The 14,256-nt window shown below is 40.2% G+C and overlaps 1 protein-coding gene across 2 annotated transcripts in view; it reads right to left on the bottom strand.

Moving 5' to 3' along the window:
• Positions 1-14,256, bottom strand: part of GSPT1 (G1 to S phase transition 1) — a 34,327-nt gene continuing 20,071 nt past the window's right edge. For both annotated transcript variants that reach the window (XM_032836286.1, XM_032836285.1), the window contains exons 7-15: positions 11,174-11,354; positions 10,393-10,547; positions 10,058-10,198; positions 8,796-8,889; positions 7,870-7,950; positions 3,445-3,618; positions 2,570-2,659; positions 2,229-2,397; positions 1-496 (exon numbers count right to left, since the gene is read on the bottom strand). In XM_032836286.1, coding sequence (XP_032692177.1) covers positions 444-496; positions 2,229-2,397; positions 2,570-2,659; positions 3,445-3,618; positions 7,870-7,950; positions 8,796-8,889; positions 10,058-10,198; positions 10,393-10,547; positions 11,174-11,354 — 1,138 coding nt within the window. In that variant the 3' untranslated portion in view covers positions 1-443. The remainder of the gene's footprint in view (positions 497-2,228; positions 2,398-2,569; positions 2,660-3,444; positions 3,619-7,869; positions 7,951-8,795; positions 8,890-10,057; positions 10,199-10,392; positions 10,548-11,173; positions 11,355-14,256) is intronic.

Below are 14,256 nucleotides of genomic sequence, written 5' to 3'. Positions count from 1 at the left end.
AAGGATTTCAAATCGAATATTTTATTAACACGGTAGTTGTCTGTAACATGTGCACACACTCGCACACTCAGAATCATCTGCCTGGGGGGAAAAAGACTAAGTATGCCTAAGGGGAAAATGAAAAATAAAAAAATTCCTGTAAGTTTTCATTATTGTAGGCAATTATGATGTCCACATCACTTACAAAGCTATTGCCAAATCTGTCCGAGGAAGCCGAGTTTGGGAGGGGAGGGAAAAAAAATCTGGGGGAAAATTCAACAGTGGCATAGCAGAGCTCTCAATATGAGAAAGCTGACATAATGTGGACTTTTGCTGTGGATTTTTGTCTTTGCAAAATATGGGAAGAAGTTTGTCAATGGGCAGAAAATAAGAGAAGGCGGTGTGAAGTAGGCTTTTGCAGTCAATTTTCCTCACAGTATTGTGCAGGGTCATCAAGAAAATGCTTAGTCTTTCTCTGGAACCAGTTTCAGAACTTTCCCAATTGCAATGGTTTTACCTGGAAATGAAATAAAAAACAAAAACAAAAACCAAAAAAACAGAAACAAAAACCCTTTTTCAGTAGTTAACAGCAAAGCTATGTGAGGCATTCAAAATCATGAAATTATTTTTCACAATGTAAATTACTAAATAACCGGCTTTACCACCAGAGGCACAATTTCCGATCAGGCAGTCTTACTAAGTGGGTCTTTAGAGGATGCCTAGACTTAAAAGGAAACATCATCTGCTGTATCATAAACCTAAGCCTGGATAAGGAAAATGTGCGATATCCGCACCATGGAATACTATTTGGCAATAAAAAGGGACGAATTACATTCAATACATGTTACAACATGGCTGGACCTCAAAAATATGCCAAGTGAAATAAACTAGACACTAAAGACCACAAATTGTATGATTCCACTTATACAGCATGTCCCAAAAATGCAAACAGAAAGATCTGTGGTTTGCTAGGGACAGGAACACGAAGTGACTTGTAAACAGGTAGAAGGGTTTTTTTAGATGTTCCAAATGTTCTAAAATTAGACTGTGGTGATGGCTGTAAAACCCGGTAAACAGACTAAAATTCATTCAACTGTACACTTAAAATAAGTCAATTTCAAGATACATAAATGAACTCAGTAGAGCTGTGAAGAGGGATTCTCAGTCCTATTATAAGGGGTACAAATCCCAATAGGTCACATGAAAAATCTTATAGCCAAGCTACTCTTCAGGAAAAAACAACTCTGGGGTTAAACATTCTTGCTACATTAATTTCTTCCATTCACCCTCTTTTGTCAGTTTCTAATTGGTAACTAAGATTCTTATTTTGTTATGTTATTAGGACAAAGCCAAGTAACGAGGTTCACTATTACCAGAAGAATTTAAGATAATGACTTAAAAATACAGTGAATACTGTCTTTTATACAGATTCCTCTGAATAAGGTTCAGAAGCTACATTCATCATGACATCCCCAGTGCTTGTCACAGCTCCTGACGTGCAGGAGACACACAGTAAATTTTCTGTCAAACAGAAGTGGAAGGAACTCACAAGGTGCAGATGCTCTATTTCAAGTGAACCACAATGTTTTATGGAAAGTTTTCCACACTCTTAAAATAGTTATTGGAGTTAGAAATATCAATGATCCACAGAGAAACATTTAGGAAGAACCATTTTGTTTTCATGCTACCAAAGAGTTTCATGGCCACAAGTTAAGATTTCCTCAGAACTAGGTAGAAATGGACACCCACACCAAAAAAATGACACCAAACCTCTATAAAAATCAGGTGCTGAAAGACCACAAGGTCTGTGTCCCTCTCATCCCCCCAGTATCAGCGTACTGAACGTTTGTCATATTTGATTTTCAAGGGTCTCCTGACCACAAAAATGACAAAGTTTCTACTTCAGAGGCTCATATGAACACCTGCCTTACAGGGTTAAGCCCTTCGACATGGGCTTTAACCATATGTACTACAAAGGGTTTCATCATAGAAATGTCTCATTTACGAAATAAAGTATCTCTCAGAGCCCACTACTTGCAAAATATCAAAATTAAGATTCTTACTGTACAGCATATTGCTACATGGTTGGTTCTGTCCGTTCGATTCACTGAACTCATAAAATATTTATTATCGGAACACATTAGAGGACACGCAACCAGGTTTTCTATGAACTTGTGATGCACGCCAGACTCGGATGGAACAAGCTCCACATCCCAGAGATGCTACGAGGCATCAGTGTAAAGGCTTACCCTCATCTCGTAAGGTAAAGCGCCCCATCTGAGGGAAGTCTTTAAAGGTCTCAAGGCAGATGGTTCCCGCTGTCCTTAAGCGAGCGATGCATACTTGATCTTGTTTCACAAAACGGGGTCGAGTCTTACTTTTTTCTCCTGATTTTTTGTCTACCAAGCAGATTAAGGCCTATCCAAGGAGAAAGAATGAGATCAGTATGCTGAGTAAGAGAATCTTTAAGACGTGGAGTGCCAATAAATGAGTACATCGCTGTTGCCGATAAGAAATGATCAAGACAGTCTTCAAACACATACACGAACAAAACCCCAGTTAGCTTAATTATCAACTGATGAAGACTCACTGTTATTTCGACTTCCTCAATACAGGTGTGAATATGCAGCACCGCATTATACCCTGGGCAGATGATCGATTTGTGCTCTATGATCACTATCTGTCAAACAAAAAAATTCACATCTTTATCCCTGGGGTTAAAAAAAAAAAGCACTGAATGTTCTCCAGCTCCACATAGTACCACAATAGGGAACTCACCGTTTCAAGATATTTTTGAGTTAGAAGTGCTGGGTCAGGTCGCCTGATCCAAGCTTGAACTCTGATATCCTCGCCCCACTCCCCTTCTTGGCCAGACCCAGACTTTAGAAACAGAGCAGGTGGACTACTTTTCTGCAGAGCCTTCCCTCCTTCCCCCCCAAGGATTTACGGTAATCACTACCACAACAGCTGCTTTGGGTTTCTTCTGTTCCAGGTGTCAACTTCTAATTCTACCCAATTCTCAATATCTAAGGCCCAGTAAAAGTAAACAACCTTATATCCAGCATCAAAATCTAATTTATCATCATAGCTTGTAAGAAAACTCAAAAATTCTGTAGCTACACTGTCATTCTTCTGCGCAAGTCAGGTTGCCAATAACAGAGAAACTGTGTTTTCCTGTCTGGAAAGTTACTGACTCTGAAGGAGCAGACACACCCTAATTTCCAAGGCAACTGTGCTCTATTTATGGGGAAAGACACTTTGGGCAAAATGTCTAAGTAACAATATGTATTATTAACAGGAGATTAAAAAGAAGAAGAACTTGGGGTGCTTGGCTGGCTCCGTCAGTAAAGCGTGGGACTCAATTTCAGGTTCATGAGTTCAAGCCCCCTATTGGGCATGATGACACTTAAATTCTAACTTCATTTAAAGTGAAGATCCCAAAGACAGTGACAATAACAAGTTCACCTGGGCATCAAATGTACGTCCAGAATGACAAAGATTATTAAGATCACAAAGTATGAATCCTGGAAGAATCTCCTCCTCTTCAATTCCTTTCAGTCTGATTTTGAGGTTTTCGCCCGGAGCTACAGAATCGGTTTCTACATCATCGGAAAGGATTCCAAGAACTTCCACGTTGTGCTTAAGGGGAAAAAAAAAAAAAAAAAAAAAGACAAATCAAACCCAGGAGTGGGGGTTTCCTGACACATCCACTGCAGAGCAGAACATAAAATGATCTGACTATTCCATTTAAAGACCTATAAGCCACATTTTTCTAAGTTTATGGATTAGCCAAATCACTTATTTGGATATGAAACTTTATTTCTATGACACGAATTTTATGAAAATCCTATCCTACAAGTATAAACTGCCAATTAAAATATTAGTTCATCAGCTTTTTACTATCACATCCTAATAATTTCCAAACTGAACACAGTATTAACCAGCATTTGCCTTTTTTACCTTTTCTTTTCCTTTTGTAAGAAATCGATGTTTCTTTTTTTTTTTTTTTAAGATTTTATTTATGTATTTGACAGAGAGAGATCATAAGTAGGCAAAGAGGCAGGCAGAGAGGGAGGGAGAAGAAGGCTCCCCACTGAGCAGAGAGTCCAATGCGGGGCTTGATCCCAGGACCCTGAGGTTACGACCTGAGCCGAAGGCAGAGGCTTTAACCCACTGAGCCACCCAGGCACCCCCTTTTTTTACCTTTTCAAAATTAAAACATTAAATCTAATACTTGGATTTTAATTTTATGAATGTTATTTTGATTACTATGATTGAATTCTAGGGTTTAATGGGTACGGCTTCTATTACCTATCAAACCCAAATATCTGAAGAGTGTGCTTCACTCTTCAGGGTATCTGAACAATTAAGCTTTAAAAGAATACTATTTAGGGGCGCCTGGGTGGCTCAGTGGGTTAAAGCCTCTGCCTTCGGCTCAGGTCATGATCCCAGCGTCCTGGGATGGAGTCCCGCATCGGGCTTTCTGCTCAGCAGGGAGCCTGCTTCCTCCTCTCTCTCTCTCTCTCTGCCTGCCTCTCTGCCTACTTGTGATCGCTGTCAAATACATAAATAAAATTAAAAAAAAAAAAAAAAACTTTAAAATAAATAAATAAAAATACTATTTAATGGGTACAGGGTTTCCTTTTGGGGTGATGAAAATGTTCTTGAACTTGAGAGTGGTGATGGCTGTGAAGGTACTACTTGTCCAATGGTAAAATCTACATTATTTTGCCAGCTACTGAAAAAAGAGCATGGCAGAAAACGTTAGAAGCAATACCCACAAGCATTCCCTTATTTTACTCCTTTCTGGCCTTGGAAATATGTATTTTTAAGACACCTACCACAAACCAAACAAAATAACAGCCCTCAAGACAAACCAAACTATCTCATGCTGGTAGATAAACGGTGGAGAATCCCGAATCTGTTATGTTCCACACCAGAACTCTACGGACTGTCACTTGCTAACTCTAGTAATCTCTCCCTTCTCTACCAATAAGGAAGCTTATACCTTATTGATACCTGTTGAAATTCATTCCAAGAAGTGAAAGAGAGCCGTATTTGTTAGCTAAATTCAGGAAAAAAGTGCAGAAACTAGCAGTCCTACATATAATCCATCGTAACAATCCCTCTTCTCCAAATGTGGTTTTCTATGGCTAAATACAACAGAGGAGCTAATCTAATCCTTAAATTAATCCATAATTTCAAAAATTAAGACTGAGACCAACAAATTCTCTTGGTTTATGAAAATAAGATTTTGCCTGCTCTAAGTACCTCCAAGAAGTGGAATCATGGGGGCGCCCAGGCAGTACGTTCAGTTAAACGATGGACTCTTGGTTTCTGCTCAGATCACTGTCTCGGGATCATAAGACTGAGCCCCATGTTGGACTCTACACTCAGCACAGAGTCTGCTTAAGACTCTCTCCCTAGGTGGATGGGGGAGGGGGTAGTAGGGTGATGTACCAGTATTGAGGGCACGTGTAGTGATGAGCACTGGGTGTAACGGATGAACCACTGAACACTACGTCAAAAACTAATGATGTACTATCCAGTGGTTAACCAAATATTAAAAAATTAAAAAAAAATTCTCTCCCCCCTCCCTCTGCCCATCCCCAAAGTAAATAAACCTTAAAAAAAAAAAAGGTGGAATCATACATTATCTATCTTTTTATGACTGGCTTATTAATTCACTTAGCACAATTCCCTTGAGGTTCATCATGTAAAATGTGTCAGAATTTCCCTCCTTTTTTAGGCTGAATAATATCCCATGATATGGCTAGATCACATTCTGTTTACTACTCACCCATCCACAGACACGACAGGTTGCTTCCCCATTCTAGCTTTTGTGAATAATGCTGCTATGAACACTGGTTCTTGGGAAAGCGTTCCATACCTTTGGGCATATAACCCAAAGCGGACTGCTGGACCATAGTATTATTCTACTTTTAAATTTTTCTGAGGAAACCATGACGTTTCCCACAGCGGCTGTGCAGTTTCATGTTCTCACCCACAGTACATGAGGGTTCCCGTTTCCCCACATCTTCAACAGCTATTATTTTGTGTTTTTGTTTTTTTTTTGATGGCTGAGAAGAATTATCTCATTGTGACTTTGATCTGCATTCCCCGAATAATTACAGATGAGATCTTTTCATGCGCTCGCTGGTCGTGTGCACATCTTCTTTGGAGAAATGCTCCAGTCCCTTGCCCGTGTTTTAGGCAGCTTGTTCTGTTTTTGTTTGCTGAGTTGAGTTCCTGATATATTCTGGATTTAGCCCCTTATCAGATTTATGATATACAATTACTTTCTCCCACTTCGCAGGTTACCCAGCCATTAATTGTTTAACGTAAGATAGTCCGGCATCTCTGTCTTTTGAAATATTTAAGTCTGTTCCACGGAGACGCAGCAGGACTGACAGGAATGGAGTCTTCGAGGCTTGCCTCCCAGTGGCAGGCGAAGCTATGCCGACCTACTTGCTCCTCTGTATGAAGTCCCAGCTCCCGCAGACAAGCTGTGACTAGTCTAGCCTGGCCCCCAGTGCACTTGCTCGTCATGGTGAATTCTACTTTTCTTTCGACTATGGTAGAACACTCATAAATTTACCTTTTATAACCATTCTACACTGTACAATTCAGTGGCAACTCCTTGTCATTCACGATATTGTAAAGCCAACATCAGCACATAGTTCCAAAACATCCTCATCATCCCAAAAAGAAATTCTGTGCTTTCATTCAAGTCACTCCCCATTCTTCAAGCCCCTAGACTTTTGCAACCACCAATCTGCCTTCCATTACCATGAATGAACTACTCCTGCAATTGCTCTGAGTCAGGATTCACAATGATGATTATTTTCATTCGACTGCTGTTGACATTCAAGTTGTGTCGATAAATACCTTAGTAAAAAGATACTATGATAGGATACTCCAGTCTTCCGTGCATAAGGCATCAAGAAAACTCAAAGTATAATTTGTAAAATGCCAATTACACCTGAGCATTATCCTAACAATGGATACATTTTCTAATCCTTTTTTTTTTTTAAGATATATTTATTTCAGAGGGAGAGAACATACACAGCTTGGAGGGGGGCAGAGAGAGGGATAAGAAGCAGACTCTGTGCTAAGTGTAGAGCCCAATGTGGGGCTAGATCCCAAGATGCTGAGATTGTAACATGAGCCAAAATGAAAAATCAAACACTCAACTGACTGGGCCACCCAGATGCCCAATTAATTTGCAGGTTCTGATGGCTGAGGCCCTAGTTTCCTACATAAACATCTTTGAAGGTGTCAGAGAAGGCCCCTCTGGAAAACAGGTAACATGTCTATAATGATCAGCAGCCGAGCAGCCAGAAATAACACAAAGGAACAGTTCATGGAGACTTTATGCGTTTTAATGAAACCCACCTCAATAATAAACAAATTACAAAAAGACAGGAAGAAAGAACTAAGAAAAAACCCATTTATGATAATGGCACATTCTCTTCTCTCAAAACAGATTAGGAGTATAGATAGAGCACATTTTATAGTATCCAATGTAACAATACAAGAAAAAGAGAAGAAAGCAGGGATGCCTGGGTGACTCAGCTGGTTGAGTGCCTGACTTTGGCTCCGGTCCTATTTTCAGGGTCCTGAGATCCAGCCCCACATCACACTCCCCACTCAGTGGGAAGTCCATGTGTCTCTCTCCCTCCTCCCCTCTCCGACACCTGTGTTTTCTTTCCCTCTCTCAAATGGATAAATAAAATCTTTGTAAAATGTTTTTTAAGAATTAAAAAAAAGAAAAAGAAAGCAAATTTAAGTTTCTTTTAACGGAAATCCCTACATTTTTTAAAAGTTCTAACTCTTTGCTAATATTTTTAAGAGAACATCTAAATGAAAAAGAGCATTACTAATTCTCACCTTGTTTGGCATCATCACAAGCTGCTGGCCTTTACAAATAGATCCTGATTCCAGCTTTCCCAGGACCACAGTGCCCATATCCTGTTTAAATGTGAAATTAAAAAAAACCAAGTTAAAGACTTTTATTACTACTCTACAACAGTTCAACAACCCCAAGTGAAATCTTATGGAGCTTACTCAGAAAATCTTTAGCTCAAGTGTCAGAATGGTTAGGATTAATCCTAAACACAGGATAGGTAAAAAATATATTATCTGTCATTAGCATAAGCAATTTTAGTACTAATAAGTATGCCTAAGATCTCTAAAAAAAAAAAGCAGCACAGTACCATAAACAACATAAAATCTTACATATGAAGATCTCAATTATTTGTTTAAATTCCAGTTCTCTCAAAAATTTCTGAGCCTGCTTCCTCATGTATAAAATTGGAAAAATACTTGTTTAAGAAATTTAGCATGGAGCTAATGAAAGAATCAATTTTCTTAGGAGGTCAAAGCATTGCATACTGATAAAAGTTTTTAAAAAAAAAACCAAGCTGAAAATCCAGTTAAAAATAATAGTTTATTTTTCTAAAGATTAATAGCCAGTGTCGGTGAGGCTATGGTAAAAGCCGCGCTCACACACTGCTGGCGGTATTCTGGATGGCTATCAGTCAACATCCATCATCGACTGTGCAAATCCTTTGAGTCCGGCAGCTTTAGTTGTAGGACTTTCTCTCTAAAAAAATGCCCACTGGCTCACTGGGATAACAGCTTGAGTAACTAGGCCAGCTGATGAAATTATGATCCATCCACAGCACTAAATAACATAAGGCCATTAAGAGAGAGACATCCACGCTATGTTGTCAATTATTAGAATTGTTTCTCAAAACACAAATCAATGACCCCTTCCATAATTTCCCTCCCAATCTCTTGAACATTCTGGGTACCTTGTACTTATCCACAATTGGCAGCCTGATTGGTCCATCAACTGATCTATTGAAGTTTGGCAAATTATCCAGGTAAGGAATAAATGGTAATCCACTGAGAACATAACAATATCCATTAAAGAGCATCAACATGAGTATCATAATTTTAAGACTGTAATTTTACATGAAAAACACAGCTATAATACATTCTTTCCATCCACATACTCTTCTCATCCAACCCCATTCATTATCTGGTTCCTCCCTTTCATTCCTCAGAAAACAAAAGTGTAACAAAACAGCCCCATAGATATAATGAAAGAGCTTCCCCTTGAACTTAAAGATTTAGAAAAAAAACTTTATAGCAAATGGCCTATATCTTGAAATAAAGTGACTACATTCTTTTTAAGGAGAGACTGTGAGTGGAGGAGGAGGGCCAGAGGGAGAGAAAATATCTCAAGCAGACCCCAAGCTGAGCACGCAGCCCGACAGGTCTTCTGACCCTGAAATCATGACCTGAGCCGAAAGCCAGAGTTGGGACACTTAACCGACTGAGTCACCCAAGTGGCCCTGAAGTGACTACAATCTATTGCTTAATTCTTATGGACTTTTCCAGCTCTCAAATCTGGGCTCTATAAAAATAATTTCCCCTTTGAAACTACAGTATATGAACTGGAAGGCTTACTATTGCCAAGAGAGCAATGCTCCTCAAATTCATTTACGGATTCAGTACAACCCCCATTAAAATCCCAGCTGCCTTTTGGCACAAAGTGACAGGCTGATCCTAATGTCCATACAGAAATTCAAGGGACCCAGAATAGACGAAATAGTCTTGGGAAAAAAACAACAACAAAATTTAAAGACTCCCACTTCCTAATTTGAAAACTTAAAAAGCTATGGTAAGCAAGACTTTACCTAACCAAAAAAAGATACTCTTTCAAAATGAAACACACATCTAAACATAAGAACTAAGACTTTAATAACCTTAGACGAAACTAATATGGCTAAGTCTTCATGACTGAATTAGGCAATTTTTCCCTAGGTTTGACACCGAAAGTGCAACCAACACAACAAAAAATATTATTTTTCGACTGGACTTCATCAAAATTAAAACCTGTTGAGCCTCAAAGGAAACCATCAAGAAAGTGAAAATACAGTAACAAAAGGACAACCCAATTAAAAAATGAGCAAAGGTGATGGTATTTTTAAAGCCACAGTTACTTACAGCGTTTTCTTAAATAACTTGGAAAGACAAAGTTTTTCCACAAGACAAAAAGGTTACTTACGTGTACCAAGGACAAAAGTCTGACTGCTCTTTAAGATTTGCTCCCGTCAGTCCTGAGCAGGGCATGAAGTGAATGTCCTTTTTGGGATTGAAGCCAACTTTTTTCAAAAATGGCACTAGTTTCTCTTTACATTCTTCATATCTATAAGTATTTATAAATAACTCAATCATAATATAAAGCAAGTGGACTCTAGGCTCATTATTAAACAACTTCAGGTTTTAGAAAAACCCGAGGGGGCAAAAAAGTACAGGGTAGCAAAACCGCCCTTTACTCTGTTCCCACGCCTGCGAACACTAGTCCGACAGCAAAAAAACTAGTCCGACAGCAAAGCTCACCTCTCATTGCTCCAATTTACCGTCGGATCATCCATCTTATTAATAAGCACAATCAAGTGCTTCACACCCGCCGTCTTTGCCAACATCGCGTGTTCTCTCGTCTGTCCGCCTTTCTCAAATCCAGTTTCAAACTCTCCTTTCCGAGCAGAGATGACCTATTCCAAGAAATCCACAGTTTATTCCTACATACTCAGTCAGGTATACCCCCTGAGCAGTGAAACAGCTTTCCTTTCAGTTGTCAGAAGCTTTTTGCAAAGAAATACCAATAAATGAGCCATAACCTGCATGCTTTGGGATGTCACAATGTCTAACTGGCTTAAGATTTCGGTAAATATTTCTTCTGATCCCTGACCTTCCAAAATCTACGCTGCAGTTCAAACAAGTATGTGATTCAGCGCTGGTATAGTAACAAAACAAACAAAACCACCCCGGGAAACAACTGAGGCCTTAAGAAAACAGATCATTTCTTACTCAGTTCTGCACCCATGGCACACATGGTATGTACAAAGTGGATCCAGCCTGGCATTTAGTGGACACTAAACTCTGATACAGTCATAGGTAACTAGGTAACAGCAATGGTAGAGAAAAGATGAAACATGCTTTCCGAAGGGAATCCAATTACGAAAATTTCTTGAGCAGATAGATGAGTGAGCCGAAAGTGAAATTTGCCACCGTGTCTTACAGCGCACTCCAACCTCCACTTTAGCTTTGAGAGGATAAACTCAAACACTGAGTGGGGCTGCTCACAAATGGGCAGGTGAACCGGCAAGGTCGTACTTACCAGTACGGCCAAATCAGCTTGAGAAGCGCCACCTATCATATTCGGGACAAAACTCTTGTGGCCAGGGGCATCCAGAATTGTGAAATGTTTCTTTTCTGTTTCAAAATAGGCACGGCCCACTTCTACTGTTTTACCCTTGTCTCGTTCTTCCTGATTTGTATCTAAGGCCCAAGACAGATACCTGAAATAATTTGAAAATAAGGTTAACATTGCTAAGAACGTAAGGTTTTAAGATACTCCTCTACCACTAAAGGCGTAATGATGACATCTAGCCTTGTGTTCGGCGTACACTTAAAATCATCAACAGGACAGGGGTGCCTGGCTGGTTTAGTCAGTGGGGCACACAACTCTTGATCTTGGGTTGTGAGTTTGAGCCCCACAGAGATTACTTAAGAATAAAAAAACAGTTTTTTTAAAAATCACAAGCAGGACTAGGCAGAAATGAAAATCAAGAGAATGAAACTTGTATTACTGTGATTCAAACACTTGGGAGCTTTTACAAATATCCAGTCAATTACTGGGTATCCCCTGATTTTTCAAAGTTCATGTGATGCCGCTTCCCTTTTACAAAAGCTCTATGTCAGAAAAAATTTGAAAATTAAAAAAAAAATTAAATACCTATATCAGTACCTGTTTTTGCTAACTGAAAGATAATTGAAGAGGCTTTTTGTTTTTTTAAGATTTTATCTATTTATTTTATTGAGAGTGAGTGAGCTGGTGAGCAGAGGGAGGGGAAGGGTGAGAGGGAGAGAGAATCTTCCGCAGGCTCCCCACTGAGTGCCGAGGCGGACACAGGGCTCAATCCCCAGACCCTGAGATGATGACATGACCCAAAACTAAGCATCAGACAGGACAGTGTTCAGCGTGTTGAGCATCTGTTCTGCAACAAGCTGTCCCAGAGACAGTGTGGCACCCTGAGCAGTGAGAGTGGCGCCCTCAAGCCCTTCCAGCTTTCCCCAGGAACTACACGCGGCATCTGCATCAAGCTGAATGTCTGTGAGCATCTGTGTTATATCTCCATTTATTCTGTGCACCCATTATCAAGATGCGAGCCCTAAAGGTATCAGAAAAGCCTAATGGAGATTATTCTGTGGGTCTGGGGATACTCAAAAACTTCTCCATGTTAATTAATGACAACTGCTTCTTTGTTTTATGCCATTTTGGTTTACAAAAGGTTTCAAAAGAAAGCTTTACTCTTAGATGGGGGAAAACTGTATATATACGTATTTTTAAGTAAGCTCCAAACCCAGCATAGAGCCCAATGCAAGGTGTGAACTCACAACCATGAGAGGAAGACCTGAGCTGGGATCAAGAATCAGATACTCTGGGGTGCCCGGGTGGCTCAGTCAGTTAAATGTCTGCCTTCAGCTCAGGTCATGATCCCAAGCTCCTGGGATCGAGTCCTGCATCTCCTGCATCGGGAGCTGGGAGCCTGCTTCTCCCTCTCCCTCCACCTGCCACTCCCCCTGCTTGTACTTGCACGTGTGCACTCTGCGTCAAATAAATAACAAGATTTCAACCGACTGAGCCACCCAGGTCCTCAAACCTGTATAGATTTTTTTTTTAATTAATTAATTTATTTGAGAGAGAGAGAGAGAGAGCATGAGTGGGAAGAAAGGTAGAGGGAGATGCAGACTCTCCAATGAGCAGGGAGCCCAACATGGGGCTCGATCCTAGGACTGCGGGATCACGACCCAAGCTGAAGGCAGATGCTCAAATGAGTGAGCCACCCAGGAGCCCCAAACTATATAAGCAAACTATATTTATGAAAATAAGCTGAGGACATAAAAGTCTACTTTGTACCAAGGCCAATGTGACTGTGAGCTTTTATAATCACCTGGCACAAAGTATACTACAAATAATGGCTACCTAAGGATATTTTTCTTTTCTATTTTTTTTTTAAGATTTTTATTTTTTTTAATTGACAGAGACCGAGATAGCGAGAGAGGGAACACAAGCAAGGCGAGTGTGAGAGGGAGAAGCAGGTTTCCCGCTGAGCAGGGAGCCTGATGCAGGGCTCGATCCCAGGACACTGGGATCGTAACCTGAGCTGAAGGCAGATGCTTAATGGCTGAGTCACTCAGGTGCCCCATACCTAAACATGTCAGTAATCACCATTTTGGAGCAAGGGTTACTTGCTAAAATTATTTCAGATTTCCTGCCATTTGAAAATGCTTTATGTAAGTTCAGACCACCTAGAATAGTAGCTGTTAATCTAGATCACCTTATCATGTGTATTACATAGTATGTAATCCTTTTTTTTTGGTATAACATTGACCATCTTTTCCCTTTATACAGAGGAATATTTTTTTTAATTTTTTTAAAAAGATTTTTTATTTATTTATTTTTTTAAGGGTTTTTTTTTTTTTTTTTTTTTTTGACAGATCACAAGTAGGCAGAGAGGCAGGCAGAGAGAGACAGGAGGCGGCAGGCTCCCCGCTGAGCAGAGAGCCCAATGCGGGACTCGATCCCAGGACCCTGAGATCATGACCTGAGCCGAAGGCAGAGGCTTTAACCACTGAGCCACCCAGGCACCCGAAGATTTATTTTATTTGAAAGACAGAGATTACAAGTAGGCAGAGAGGCAGGCAGAGAGAGAGAGGAGGAAGCAGGCTCGGCTGCCGAGCAGAGAGCCCGATGCGGGGCTTGATCCCAGGACCCTGGGATCATGACCTGAGCCGAAGGCAGAGGCTTTAACCCACTGAGCCACCCAGGCACCCCTGTTTTTGTTTTTTTTTTTTAATTTTTTAAATTTATTTATTTGAGAGAGAGAGCATGAGAGGTGAGAGGGTCAGAGGGAGAAGCAGACTCTCCAATGAGCAGGGAGCCTAACATCCAACATGATACTGGGACTCCAGGATCATGACCTGAGCCGAAGGCAGCTACTTAACCAACTGAGCCACCCAGGCGCCTCGAGAGGAATACAATTTAAAAATAGCAACAACAAAACAAAAACCATGAATGTCCCAGTCAAATCTTAACTTTAAAAAGAGATCAGAAAGAAAACTGACCCTTTCTCTCACCACTCAAAGGCAGCCCACTGTCAATAATTCTGTCCATTCTTTTTATTGTTTTTGTGTTTA

Source organism: Lontra canadensis, unplaced genomic scaffold (assembly GCF_010015895.1).
Source record: "Lontra canadensis isolate GAN:19392208 unplaced genomic scaffold, GSC_riverotter_1.0 scaffold91, whole genome shotgun sequence".
In the NCBI taxonomy this organism is placed as follows: Eukaryota; Metazoa; Chordata; class Mammalia; order Carnivora; family Mustelidae; genus Lontra; species Lontra canadensis.
The sequence above is the reverse complement of the archived record's forward strand: the minus strand, read 5'-3'. Positions and strand labels throughout refer to the sequence as shown.